The sequence below is a fragment of the Podarcis pityusensis genome, assembly GCF_964106645.2.
Source record: "Podarcis pityusensis genome assembly, chromosome: 1".
Taxonomy (NCBI): Eukaryota; Metazoa; Chordata; class Lepidosauria; order Squamata; family Lacertidae; genus Podarcis; species Podarcis pityusensis.
In genome coordinates, this window is record NC_138028.1 from 32,060,779 (window position 1) to 32,074,644 (window position 13,866).

The 13,866-nt window shown below is 42.3% G+C and overlaps 1 protein-coding gene across 1 annotated transcript; it reads left to right on the forward strand.

The window, feature by feature from the left end:
* The first annotated feature begins 167 nt into the window (after positions 1-167).
* ALDH6A1 (aldehyde dehydrogenase 6 family member A1) lies at positions 168-13,793 on the forward strand. The gene is made up of 12 exons (XM_080978368.1): positions 168-304; positions 3,232-3,282; positions 3,568-3,642; positions 5,353-5,514; positions 6,181-6,259; positions 7,495-7,797; positions 8,676-8,797; positions 9,194-9,383; positions 10,026-10,207; positions 11,224-11,403; positions 11,978-12,076; positions 12,470-13,793. Exons 1-12 carry the CDS (start codon positions 248-250, stop codon positions 12,572-12,574), a joined length of 1,605 nt encoding a protein of 534 aa, XP_080834494.1. The 5' UTR covers positions 168-247; the 3' UTR covers positions 12,575-13,793.
* Positions 13,794-13,866: the final 73 nt, after the last annotated feature.

Below are 13,866 nucleotides of genomic sequence, written 5' to 3' on the forward strand. Positions count from 1 at the left end.
GAAAGAGCCATCCAGTCAGATTCCGTCTAGAGGGGGCGTTGACGGCAACGTAGCCAATCGGAACCCGGAGCTGAAGGGGCGGGTCCGAGCCAGATTCCAGCACTATCCCATTGGCTTGCTAAGGGAGAAAGGGGAGGAGAAAACGTCGGGACTCCTGATTCCATTGGCCAAGCTCAAAGCTCGGGCGGGGTTCGATCGTTGAGCTGGAGGTGGGCGGGGCGCCTTTTGGCAGGTGGTCGCTGGCAGAATGGCGGCGGTGACGGCGGCTCGGGGGTCTCAGGGAGGGCGGCGCCTCTGGCTCGGGGTGAGACTGCATGCTGGAGGGGGAGCGGCCCCGAAAGAGACTGGGGTGGGGAGGGGGAGGGCTCCTCTTGGGAGTTTCGGGTCCGCGGGAGGCGGGAGATCTTGCCCCTTCCTCCATTTCACCTGCCCTCCTGAATACTCCCAAGCACACATATGGGCGAGCGGGCAGGGGGATAATTTACACCCCCCTGGAATAGCCCCTGGAGCGGGATCGACTCTCGTCCCACCACACTCGCTCCGCCCCCCTTGCAAAAGGCGATGAAATCTGGCTGGCGAAGGGGATCGCTTCGCAGTTGCCAGCGGACTTCAGCCTTGAGTGGGTGGACGCGCTTGCTTTTTCACGTGCGAAGCGAGGGTACACTCGGGATTTCTGAAAGGCGAAGGTGCAATCGCTCCCCTTTGCTTTCCGTTATCCCTGAGTGTGCATAAGCCGCCTCAGGACATCGCAAAGCGTGTTGTAGGATCAGACCGGGATCCATGCAGGCAGGAGCCCTTTGCAAGAAGAATCCCACGGAAAACTGGCTGGTGGGCTTATCTTCTGCCCACCCTTGCTTTAGATTGTACTTCTCCAAAGTCTAAAGCACTGTTGAATGTATGCAGGCTGGTCTATGCCTATTTACCTGGAGGCTAGTTCTCCTAAATTCCTCCGTGGTAAGTGTGCATAGCCGCCTTGAACACACACCGCTCTGTGATTATGGGGACAAGTACATGCAGGGATCCGTTCATACATGACAGTTCAACTCTCTAATTGCCTTGCAGAGTATTTGCTTGTTTATTTGTCAATTGCAACCCTGGGGCAACCCCAAAGCGACTTACAACCCGAGTAAACCTGTCTCACTACAGAATTAACATATGTGTTGTAGATCTTAATTAACCACAAGTTGTATTTGAAATGACTATTGAATTGGTTACTGCCCTCTACAACTGTGTGACATGCTGTAGTTCCAAATGAAATGCACAATGGAAAATCTTGCAGGTTCCTTACTACAGTCTCATCTATGGAGCTTGAAAGAGACAGTGCAGAAGTTGGAGAAGGGGAAAAAGGCATAAACCTTTTTGGCTTTCTTTGACAAATGGATACAGGGCCCTTGGTGGCAGTTCAGGCAGGGGGGTACAGCTGTATCAGGCCCAGACTTTGAGTTCCTTTAAACATAAAATAATCTCTTGCCCTTGTAGAACAAAAGTAAAATGTGCAAGGAACGTTTGAAGGAATTGCTTTGTGAGATAGGAACCTGCTCACTCATTGGCTAAAAGCTCTGAAAGGTAGGAAGTCAGAGCTGTGATTAATGAGTGCTATGGAGAAACGTAGTCGTACAAACCCAAGGGAATATTTGCAAATGGCTTAAAAGTACATAGGAAGTTCCTTCTCCTGACAATTTTGAAGGAGCTTCCTGCAGCCAATCCGAATCCGTTCCTTGGTTTCTGAACATTTTGGAAGTCGAATGGATTCCATTTGACTTCCGAGGTACCACTGTATATCTATATCTCAGGTGAGTATGAATCGTGGTTGAGAAGCTATGCCATCATATTTATTATGGACTTTTAAATTTATAATTGAAAAGATTTCAGATGAACAAAATAAAGTGAGAAAACGGAAAAGAAAAGGTGCATAAAAATACAAAAACCCCTATAATTCTATACATATATAACACAAAGGTCTATAAATGAAATTATTATTCCAATACATATACATTTATTTATAACCTACTATATTTTTATAAATGCTTGCCAAATAACAATATTTGTCTATATACAGTCTATGTCTATAAGCTCTCCATTTGTATTTTGCAATAGTTGTCATCTCTTCTATCAATATCAGTATTTTAGCAGTGAGGGTGCAGAGAATCTATTTATGTTGACCAGTTGTCAAATTTCAAGTCGTAGATAGATAATTTAAAATAATATCCTCTGACAATGCTAGCTTTCCCCCAAAAGGTAATATTTATACAGTCTAGTACTTTCCCCCGAAACCTCATAAGCATAAATGTATGTTTCAAATAAGAATTATTCTTATTACATCTCATATTTATCATGAATGTCTAAAAACTGAAGGCTTGCATGGATTGAAACAAGCTTCTCTACCCTTTCCTTTTGGGTGGGATTCAACTAATGAGTTTCATCAGCAGAAGCTCTGGGCAAGGACTTTCCTTCCCGTACACCACTCGATGCCACCTGAAATTGGATTGTGGAGGGGGGAGGGGTTCAAGAGAACTCCTGCAACAGTGCACAGGGGAGCAGAGGGGGGATAATTTTGTCTGGCAAGCCAAAATGCTTGCCCTAACAGAACAATCACCGTAGCATGATGTTGAATTCCTTCCACAGAAATGCATCTTGCGCCTGCATTTGTGGGTTGTTCTCTGTCTGCAACTCAGGATTTGCTTGTCCTTTGTGTACAGGAATTGTAATGATCTGATACTGTACATAGTCTTACAAAAAAGTCTTCCTGTTACATCGTTTCTAGATATAATTTTGGGGGACTAGATATAGGAACATTTTGTCTTAAACATTTCACTCATCGTTCTAAAGGAAATGACTTCATAATCCATTCCCCGCAACCTAGATATTTTCTATTTATTTGGGGAGAAAGCCAAAAGAAAAAAGAGACTTTGGGAAAAGCAGAAAAACATTCTCCCCCGCCCCTGAATTTTCCCAGTCTTTTTTCAGGGCCTTCATTTCTCCATGTTTGTCAGGCATATTAATACTTATTTGTGGCCCCAGTTCAGTCTTTGGCGCTCTACTCCACCTGCAAAAGAGAACACAAATTTGCATATGACACAAAGCAATAGTAAATTATGGCAGTTTGAAAATGAATACGTCGACTGTTCCTGGCACAGCCTTGGGTGAATTTAGGGTAGCTGAATTTCTTCACAGAAAATTGTAGCTATGCTGCTGAGTAAGTTCTGTGTTCCTGTTTTTTCCATCTTGTAGATCCAGAGGAAGGCAAATTGGCATTTTTCATCCTCCTATTCATCTTCAGTGGTGAGTTGGTTTCTTCCAAAATAAAGTTTCAGTTGCAAGCATATTGGCTTTAAACAATCCTGTGGATTGCAAATTCTCAACCCACTTTTCTGGCAGTATTCATTAACTTTGGTTGCAGATAAAGGTGGATAAATGACTGCAGCTCCGTGAAGAGAATTAGAGGGAGAGAAAGGAAAAAAGAATTGATACTTAATCCTTATGTTAAGTATGTGGAAGAGTTTAGCTTGATTGGTATTTCAGCATTCAGATAAACTCTGGCACTGACCAACCCTTTGTATTCTGCAGCCAACAACCAAGCTGTTCATTGATGGCAAATTTGTTGACTCCAAAAGTAATGAATGGATTGATATTCACAACCCAGTAAGTAAACTTCCTTTTTCTTTTGTGCTTCTCTTCTTTGAGGCAGGAAAGGGTTGGATTGTGCAGTTGACCAGTGTAAGAAGGAAGAGGCACTCGGGAGCAACACTTTAAAATGGAATTGCTTAAGTAGTCTGAATTCCAAAGCTGTCTTTAGCTTGAAATTTAAAACGTCTTTCTGCATGAGCTGTCATGTGGTCCAGTTTTTCACCGACAGAGGAATAAAGTTGTTTGGCTGGAACTTAAAGCAGTTACCTTAAGAGCAGTGGCAAGGACATGTGGTCCTCTGGATGTCGCTGGACTACAGCTCCCATCATCCCTGACTATTGACCATTCTGACTGGGGCTGATGAGAGTTGACAGTAACATCCAGAAGGCTATAAGTTCCCCATCCCTGGCTTAAGATTTCAGACACTAAGTGTAGGTACATAATCACTGACATTATTTTGCTTAATGTACTCCTGAGTCCTCCTAGTGGGGCAAACTACAACGGATTTTATGTGGAGGCTAGTCTGGCAGCTTTAAAGCCGTTTGTCCCTGTGGTGATATCGCCCCTTTTAAGACTGGTTTGTTGGAATGGGTTAGAACCTCAAAAATAATGAGCTTGCATACAGATGTCTCCTGTTAAGGCTTCAAGGACAGTGTCACAAGGTACAGTAAGTGGGGTGGAAGAGAGAACTTATGGTCTAAGTTCCCATAAAACCTGGATTTGTGGGATCTCTCCACAGCCAGCCAGCGGTCAGCATTTATTTGGGCTTTTGACAGCATCTTGCTCAGACTATTGAGATTTAAATGTAAGCATTTATGTTAATTAGCTTAAGTTTGTGCTTAATGTTTTCTTACTTTCTGAGCTATTTTAATCTGTGTAATTATTGGGAGTTTTTCTCTCTTGTAGAGTTTTGTTTTAGTAAAGTCGACCAAGGCAGATTGGGCCCAGTTAGCGGACCCCCAACAGTCTGTGTATGATTTAATGAAATTTGGTCTGGTCTGATTTCCTGAACCCTTTAATTTTCACCACGTTTTTCAGAGCAAGGGTCATCTACCACAGTCCCTAAAATAAATGCCTGATTGTCAGGCATGAGTTCATGTGCTGTTAGCAAAGCATGCTGCTTTCCCTTTTACTCCCCTGCAGACCTATTCAGAGACCTATTCAGAGAGCTGAGACTCAAAAGTTTGCCATTCACCCCCATCTTGGATTCTCAAGGAATCCCATTTCTATATATTAGAGATGACACCCTTCCTTGATTAGTGCCTTCAAAGAAGAAGGTTCATAATCGGCTAAGCATTTTCTGTTTGCACAGGACATGCAAGTCTGTTGCAGCAGATTTGGAGCCATTTCACTTATTGTTTCCGGGTTCTGGTTGTCCCAACCCTTGTAATGGGTATTGAGTGGGTATTGTGCAAAGAAATAATAAACTTCCATCCCAGCTGTCATGGACTGCAGGAATGGCCACAGCATTCTACCACTCCCTGCATGTCAGGGGTCAGGATTGCTCTGTTTATCATGAATTTAAGGCCGTAAACTTAAATATCCTTACTTGAAAGAGTGACCCACTGAAATTGAGGTTGGGCTGGACTAGACTTTGCAGCTAGCTCCTAGAAGATAATAGTTGGCCCTGAAATTTAGCCACAATTTGTGGATTCCTATGTTAAGGCAATCCTGAGTCGGTGGCACATTTATAATGACCATTTTTTGGGTTTACTATTCTAACAGGCCACCAATGAAGTGGTTGGTCGTGTCCCCAAAGCTACACAAAGTGAGATGGAAGCAGCAGTGGCTTCATGCAAGAAATCTCTACCGAGCTGGGCTGAGACATCCATTCTGAGTCGGCAACAAGTCTTCTTGCGATACCAACAGCTCATCAAAGACAATCTGGTGAGGAACTGGACTGACCAGATTGTGTGTGTTTTGAACAGTTATTTTTAAACTGTGGGTCCTGATAATGTTATTGATTTATTCTTGTAAAACGCTTTGTGGTGGGGAGGTTTCCTCAGTCAGGCATTATACTAATTTTATTAAATAAATAAGTGCCCTTGGCTATAAAATGGGAATTAAGATAGCCTTCCCTACAAAATCGTTACAGAAATGAGCAAAATAATGTGTACAAGCCTCTTCTCACATTAAATAATTTTACCCTGTTCAGGAGGTGTATTATCTTGCTCTACATAGAGTTTGTAGGCTGCCTAGAAACAAGATGAAGTGGACTGTGGTCCTGAAAACCTATGCCAGAATAACATTGTTAGTCTTTAAGAATTTATTTATTTATTTATTGCAAAATTGCATTTTATTCTCACTCTCAGTGGTCCAAATGACCCATCCACCAGCTGCGTACAGCCAGGAAGAAGATGGGGGCAGGGTGGTGATTACTCATGTGCAGAGTGGCTTTTCCCTACTATTGCACTTGGCCTCCTGCAGCACAGTAAATCTTGCTTCTTGCCTTCTGGTTCAGTAGATGAGCTTTATTTCCACCTTTGTTGAGTTTCCCTTTTCTCAGTTTCAGGAATTCTCATTACCTTTTCTTTTCTTTTTTTCAATCACCAGAAAGAAATTTCAAAACTGATCACCTTAGAGCAAGGGAAGACCCTGGCTGATGCTGAGGGAGATGTGTTTCGAGGCCTCCGTAAGCTGCCGGCACCTCTTGCTGTACATAGAAAATGGCTTTTCACGGGCTGAGGGAAGAGCAGAATACTTCTGAGTACTAGGCGTTCTAGGGCCTTGGGAGGATAGCCCCTTCTGTAACCTTCCAAGAAGGAATTCTGAATACTCTGTGAATTTTAAACAACACTTCTGCTTTTTTCGCTTTGTATATTTTGCTTTGTATATTTCGAGTATATTCTGAAATGCTAAGAGCTTTGTTTTCCTTTCTGATATCTTTTTGATAATACTGACAGTATTCTTTTATGGTAGAATTATTATTATTATTATTATTATTATTATTATTATTATTATTATTTCTTATTTGTACCCCACCCATGTGGCTGGGTTTCCCAGAGAGCCAGTGTGGTGTAGTGGTTAAGAGCGGTAGATTCGTAATCTGGTGAACCAGGTTCGCGTCCCCGCTCCTCCACATGCAGCTGCTGGGTGACCTTGGGCTAGTCACACTTCTTTGAAGTCTCTCAGCCCCACTCACCTCACAGAGTGTTTGTTGTGGGGGAGGAAGGGAAAGGAGATTGTTAGCCGCTTTGAGACTCCTTTGGGTAGTGATAAAGCGGGATATCAAATCTAAACTCTTCTTCTTCTTCACTCTGGGCGGCTTTCAACAAAGATTGAAAATACATTAAAATGTCACACGTTAAAAACTTCTCTGAACAGGGCTGCCTTCAGATGTCTTCTAAATGTTAGGTAGTTGTTTATCTCTTTGGCATCTGATGGGAAGGGCGTTCCACAAGACGGGCGCCACTACTGAGAAGGCCCTCTGTCTGGTTCCCTGTAGCTTTGCTTCTCGTAATGAGGGAACTGCCAGAAGGCCCTCGGTGCTGGACCTCAGCATCCGGGCAGAACGATGGGGGTGGAGACGCTCCTTCAGGTATACTGGGCCGAGGCCGTTTCGGGCTTTAAAGGTCAACACCAACACTTTGAATTGTGCTCGGAAACATACTGGGAGCCAATGTAGGTCTTAGTTAGCAGAGTTCCTGTCTCCATTTGGACATGAATCCATCTCACCCGTTAATTATCTGAATTGAAGTAATTCTCAAGCAGAATCCTATCCCTGTCGGAATGGGAAGTATTTCTGGATGGTAGTGAATGTATCAGTTATAGTGAAGGAGCTACAAAAGCTAGCCAGATCGTGAGGGCATTGGAAAGAGCATTTCCAGGGAGATTCGTAAACTGAGAAGTCCCTGTTCTTTGTTGCAGAGGTCGTTGAACATGCTTGTAGTGTGACATCCCTTATGCTGGGCGAGACCCTTCCCTCCATCACTAAAGATATGGACACTTACACCTACCGCTTGCCTCTGGGAGTGTGCGCAGGCATAGCACCTTTCAATTTCCCAGCCATGATTCCTCTCTGGATGTTTCCCATGGCCATGGTGTGTGGGAACACTTTCTTGATGAAGCCTTCTGAGCGGGTGCCGGGAGCCCTCATGTTTCTTGCAAAGCTGCTGCAGGATGCTGGAGCCCCCGATGGGACACTGAACATCATCCACGGACAACACGCAGGTAATTCCAGAGGAGGCTCGCCTGCCGCCATTCATTTCAAAATGTTTAAGGCAAAAACATTCCTCTTATCCCAGGCCCTGTGATCCTCAGATGAAAGGCAGTATAGAAATTTAATAAATAGCTAATAATAACAATAACAATTGCAGGGCAGGCCTCCAAGGCTGTAGTGTAGGGGCAGAATGGGGTTGATATCATGTTGATTTCATGCAGGCAAGGATGTGCTATATAGCCAAGATTGGGTGCTTGTGTTCTCTTTTAACTGTTTAAAAATAAGCGCCTTCTCCATCTTTCCCACTTTGATCCTGGTAATCACAGGTGCAAATTCCCCACTCCTTCAAGAGGTATGCCTTGAAAGGCTAGGAAAAAATCTTCCCCTTCTACCACTCTTGGTCTTCCCTACTTGCAAGTGTGACCAGGTTATTTGCTTGTCCAGATCATGTGTTTGTGTAGTGATCTGGGAACAAGGAAGGTGTGAGGCTTGGTGAGCCAAGTAGATATCCCAAATGGGAGAGTGTTTTTGTTTTAAGGACGTTCTGTGAGAACATTGGAGTGTGGGAGAGGGAGAAATTTGGTTGATTTTTTAAAATGTATTTTTATTAAAGGTTTTCTTGATTTACCAAACTATGTGCAATGTTTCTCTCTCATGTTCCCCCCCATGTGACATTTTTACAAATCAGTTTCATTTGTTGAAACATTAGGAAGAAAGGGGGGAAAGAGTTGCGGGGGGAGGTGTGACGATGTTTCTATTTTACTTAACATATGTAGGGAGAAATTTGGTTTATTTGTTTAGGTTATTGTTGCCACAGCACAAAGATGGAGAGCTCTTTGTTGACAAGATATAATGAACAGTGTTTTTTGTTTTTGTTTTGTTTTTTCAGCCGTGAATTTTATTTGTGATCACCCTGATATCAAAGCAATCAGCTTTGTAGGATCTAATCAGGCTGGAGAATATATCTATGAAAGGGGTTCCAAGAACGGCAAGAGAGTGCAGGCCAATATGGTAAAACTCCACAAAATGTACCACTTGACATCTCTGTTTATAGGATAGTTGTTGATGATCCTGGAAAAATCTATAATTTTAATGTCCTGAATTGTATTTCTGAAGTTTTGATGTTACAGTCGAAAACAACAAACTTCAAAGTCATTTTAAGTATGGTTAACACGAAACCTTTGAATACTCCATATATTAACACTTAATTATCTAGCAGAAGATCTCAAAAATGTAAAAAACTTTTTGTGACACCTTGCACCCTTTTTGGTTCTGATTTTACATTGGTGTAACAGCCACATTTTCCTTGAAGGTCTGGGACCATTTAAGCTGATGTTTACTGTTGCTTAATATATACATATATTCAGCTTCTTCTTTTTTTAAAAAAAAAAGTACATTTCATTCTAGGGCGCTAAGAACCATGGAGTAGTGATGCCGGATGCCAATAAGGAGAACACCCTGAATCAGTTGGTTGGAGCAGCTTTTGGAGCAGCTGGGCAACGTTGCATGGCATTATCCACAGCAGTCTTGGTGGGAGAGGCTCGGAATTGGTTGCCCGAACTGGTGGAGAGAGCCAAGAAGCTGCGAGTTAATGCAGGTGCCGATGCATTTGTTTTAATCCAATCCAATTTCTGCAGATCTAGAAAAAGAGTGGGCAACCTGTGGCCTCCCAGATGTTGTTGGGCTCCAGCTCCTATCATTCCTCACCATAGGTCATGCAGCAACACATGGAGAGCCACAGGTTGTCTAATCTAGAGCATTAGAATGTGTGTTGTAATGTGCTTGTTAAAGGCTCATTTTTGGAGCCGTGAAGATGATCAGTGCAACTTCTGCCCATTAAATTGTTTCTCTCAAGTGTCTAATAAATTTGCTGCTTTTTCATAATGTAATAAGATCTCGGAACACTCATTGCATTTAACCTTATAATAAAAACCATGTTCACTTTATGGAACTTCACTGCCTTGTCACCAAAATTAAGAGTTGCATAGCTGGCTAGCTAATTACTTAGCTACGTTGAAAAGGATCAGAATATATGGCACTATTAAAATAAACCTGTGTCTAAAGGCTAAAGAGCACAGTTAGCCTTGGATGGGCTAAATATGTAGCAGTGTTACAAGGCTGCATCATGAGGACCATGTTTAATTTCCTATGTTGACATTGCTTGCTTTATTGCTTGATTTTTGTTAGGTGTTGAAAAAGAAGAGTTTAGGATTTGAGCAGGTTTTGTGTATTGTCATAGGAGACCAGCCTGGAGCAGATCTGGGGCCGCTGATCAGTCCCCAGGCCAAGGAGCGTGTCTGTCAACTGATTGACAGTGGAGCAAAGGAGGGGGCTAGCATCCTTCTTGATGGACGAAATATCAGAGTGAAAGGTTTTGAAAATGGCAATTTTGTTGGACCGACAATCCTTGCGAAGGTCAAGGTGAGCTGATGTACTGATCAGCAGGTGCAAATTAAAACACCTTAAAACTAAGGAAGACATGAACATTGATCCAGCATGTTCCAAGAGGTAGCCTTCCCTTTGGTCTTCAAAAGACTGGTGTTGGCCTACAGCTATATTTTATGCCATAGTGAAATGTTGCAAATGTCCTGATACCTGGCTATTGAAGTGAGCTGTGGCTAGAATGTGGAATGGTTGTCAAAAAGTGCTGAAGTTCAAGAATGATGCTTGGTGGATATATGGGAATGGATGGATAAGGAATAATAAAGGCTGGAATGCGGTGGAGAACCTTTCCCTGAATAAAAAAATGGTAAATTGGCCCATTTTTGAATGTCTTAGATATGACTGGCATTTGAACAATTGTGCAACATGGCATTTATTGGTGGTATCTGATGTTTCAGTGTGCCTTTCAAATGTTTATGTTTGCAAAGCATCTTGCGAGGGAATATGCTCTAAGATGGGATAAAATCTGTTTAATAAATGACTGGGGTCATTGTAGGGATCACAAGACTACAACACATTTTGCAACCTCACTTCAGTCCGTCCTGCCAGTCCACTGTGAAGTTGTTGAGAGAAGAATCCCATTTCCCCCTCTTTCCATTTTTCATCTACATTTCTTGCCTACTGAGTATATTCAGACCTCACCATTCTTGCTTTTTGTTGGTTTCCTCCCCAACCCCCTGCATTAGGTGGTGGTTCTCCTTTTTTTGTACTTCTGCAAACCTTGGGGTTCTCCCCTCCCAAGCTTAGTGATAGCCTCCTTCTTGTTTCTTAGTCTCCCCATCTGGTTACAATCCTGGCAGCAGCCACCATCCGAGTTCAATATTGGAGGGAGGGATGATAGCCTAGAGTGGTAGCCATTTCATCAAAAGGAACAGAAGGGTCCTTTGGGGTGATGACTTGTGAAGGAAAAGGATGTTTCTGTGTTAAGTGTCAGAAATAAGATTTCTGCAGAATCTGACATGTGGTACAATTAAAAGTTGCTTCTTTCTTGACAGCCCAATATGACCTGCTATAAGGAGGAAATCTTTGGACCAGTTCTAGTGGTTCTGGAAGCAGACAGTCTGAATGAAGCAATTGAAATAATAAATAAAAATCCTTATGGGAATGGAACAGCCATCTTTACCACCAATGGTGCCACTGCTCGGAAGTACTCTCACTTAGTAGATGTTGGGCAGGTATGTAAAGGTTGAGGTTCGTGCTGAACAGCTTAGGGTACTGTTTTAGCTCCATCATAGCTCCATGACAGAGCAGATGCTCTACATCCGGACTGTCCCACATTCCATCTTTAGCATCTCTTAGTGAAAAGATTGTTGGATAGCAGGGTTGGGAAATTCCCTCTCCAACACTAAAGGTGCAAGAACCTTGTCCTCTTTCCTGTGTGGCCTTTCATACTGAGAGATCTCCATCTGAATGTAATACACTTGCCCCATTTTCCCTTTGTGGAGCCATTTGCCATGCTACCAACGAGATACTGAGGGCTATTTTATTAACGAACCGAGGACCAAACTGATGCTGAATGCATTACTGCATTCAACGTGCAAGTTTTTTAAAATGCAAAAGCTTTCTCTTTCTCTTCTTTTTTGGCCCTGAGGTTACAAAGTAAGAAACTGCTCAGTGCTTACCCAGTGAGACTACAGCAGAGCATTGATTTGAATCCAGGTTACCTTGAGCCTAGCCTGACTCTTTTTAGATTTATTTGTGCATTTTCTTTGATTTATAATAAAATTATCAATTTTGGCTTTGCTTTAGATTGGTGTGAATGTTCCAATTCCAGTGCCTTTGCCAATGTTCTCCTTCACTGGTTCTCGCGGGTCTTTCAGGGGGGACACCAATTTCTACGGCAAACAGGTAATCCATTAAGGTTTTATTTTTATATATATGATGCATGCTGCAGCAAGCCAGGAGGAGCCAAGGAGGGAAGAAAAACTTGTAAGAGATAAACTTGTAAGAGATAGACAAAGGGAAGGCTTATCAGCATGCTGTATTTCTGACAAGAGAAAATGAGCAGGAAAATATATTTTGCCTTGTGGCAGGTGTGAAGAACCTATAGCACTCCAGATGTTGCTAGACGACAACTCTTAATTATTCCTGACCATGGGCCATGCTGCCTGGGGTTGATAAATTTGGAGTCCAACAAAGTCAAAAGGACTGCAGGTTCCCCTGCAGCCTTATAGTTAAAACTAAAACCAGCGACTCTGCAGCACAAACTGATATGAACATCTGACTCTTTGTCTCTTTCAGGGTGTACATTTCTACACACAGCTGAAGACAATCACTTCTCAGTGGAAGGAGGAAGATGCTACTGATGCCAAGCCTGCCGTCGTTATGCCAACCATGGGGAACTAAAGCACCTTGTTAAATTTGCTCAAGATGCTGCTGAAAGTATTCTTCACCCACTGATGCAAGCTGCTCTTGGATATTCCCTGTTGCCATTGTTGTCCTAGAAATAACAAAGATTGCTTCATTTCAGGCTCTGCATTTAAAATCAAATTGGCCAGGGCCCTTTAACACAAAATTTAGATTTTTTTTCATCTACATACTGGCTAACCCAAGGTATTTTCTTTAATTCTAGAGAAAATAATCTGTTGTGTGTAAACAGACAAAATCAGCTTCTCTTGTCCCACTCATGCAACCCAGTGCTGAGAACCCAGACTCTATTTTTCATGGGATGTTAGTGTTTAAGAATCAATTGCTGCAGTTACTGCTGTTTCTCTATTCACAGCTGGTATGTCCTGCTGTCAGAATCTAATTCAGCTTTCCCCCGCAATAAACTTTGGATACTTCAGAGAAACAGATTTACTCATTACAGGATTGAGCAGTAAATGTGCAGGTACTCGACTTTAATAAGTAGTCTCCAAGAATCTCACACATAGGAAATAGCTGTTGCAAAGAGACAGTGAAACCTTACCAGTGGGAACTTTAGTTCCCATGATGCATGGAAACAGCATGCAAGCTGCTTTAAAGCGGACAGATTTTCTACCTTAACACAGCAATGTGCCTATACCTTATTTGTGCACTAAATATTTTTGGAACCAAAACATGTGTGATCTTTGCTTCTGGGGCTGTTAGACCATCATGGCGTCAAAAATAATAAGCCTTCATAAAGATGCAATTGGTTCTATCAGTCTAGCTTTCACTGGGATATTACTTCCCATTACACTAGTGCAAAGGAGAATTGTCGATTCTAGGGCTATTTAAAGGCAGTCCTGCATAGTGGGAGTACATGCAACTTGAGATGACACCTTGAATTGCACAGCAGTGTGATCTGCATAGGTTAGCTGTGCGTGATGCAGTCATGAGATAGGGAGAGATAAACTATCTGGCTTCATAGGGATGTTAGTGGCATAAAAAAAACATGCTCATAGTCCTTTCTTCCACTTTGAAACCATGCAGTGATTTTTTTAAGTTGTCTAATGAAACAAATTGGACTCATTTGATATTCTGCCTTTTGTAACCAGCAAGCGCTTAAACTGAAAATGGTAATGAATAATTGAATTGATTAATACTCTGTATGTTGTGTCTTACATTGGTGTTAATCATGAATAAATGGCTATTAAATTCAGAATCCTTCTGATTTTCTTCAGGAAAACAATCTAATAGCACAAATCCCCTTGAACCCATTGACTTCAGCAAGCTAA

Bases quoted from the DNA above. Each gene is read 5' to 3' on its own strand.
- ALDH6A1 (XM_080978368.1), top strand. From the start codon at position 248: ATGGCGGCGGTGACGGCGGCTCGGGGGTCTCAGGGAGGGCGGCGCCTC. The intron at 8,798-9,193 runs GTAAAACTCCAC...ATTTCATTCTAG, and splicing joins AGAGAGTGCAGGCCAATATG to GGCGCTAAGAACCATGGAGT. The intron at 10,208-11,223 runs GTGAGCTGATGT...CTTTCTTGACAG, and splicing joins CAATCCTTGCGAAGGTCAAG to CCCAATATGACCTGCTATAA.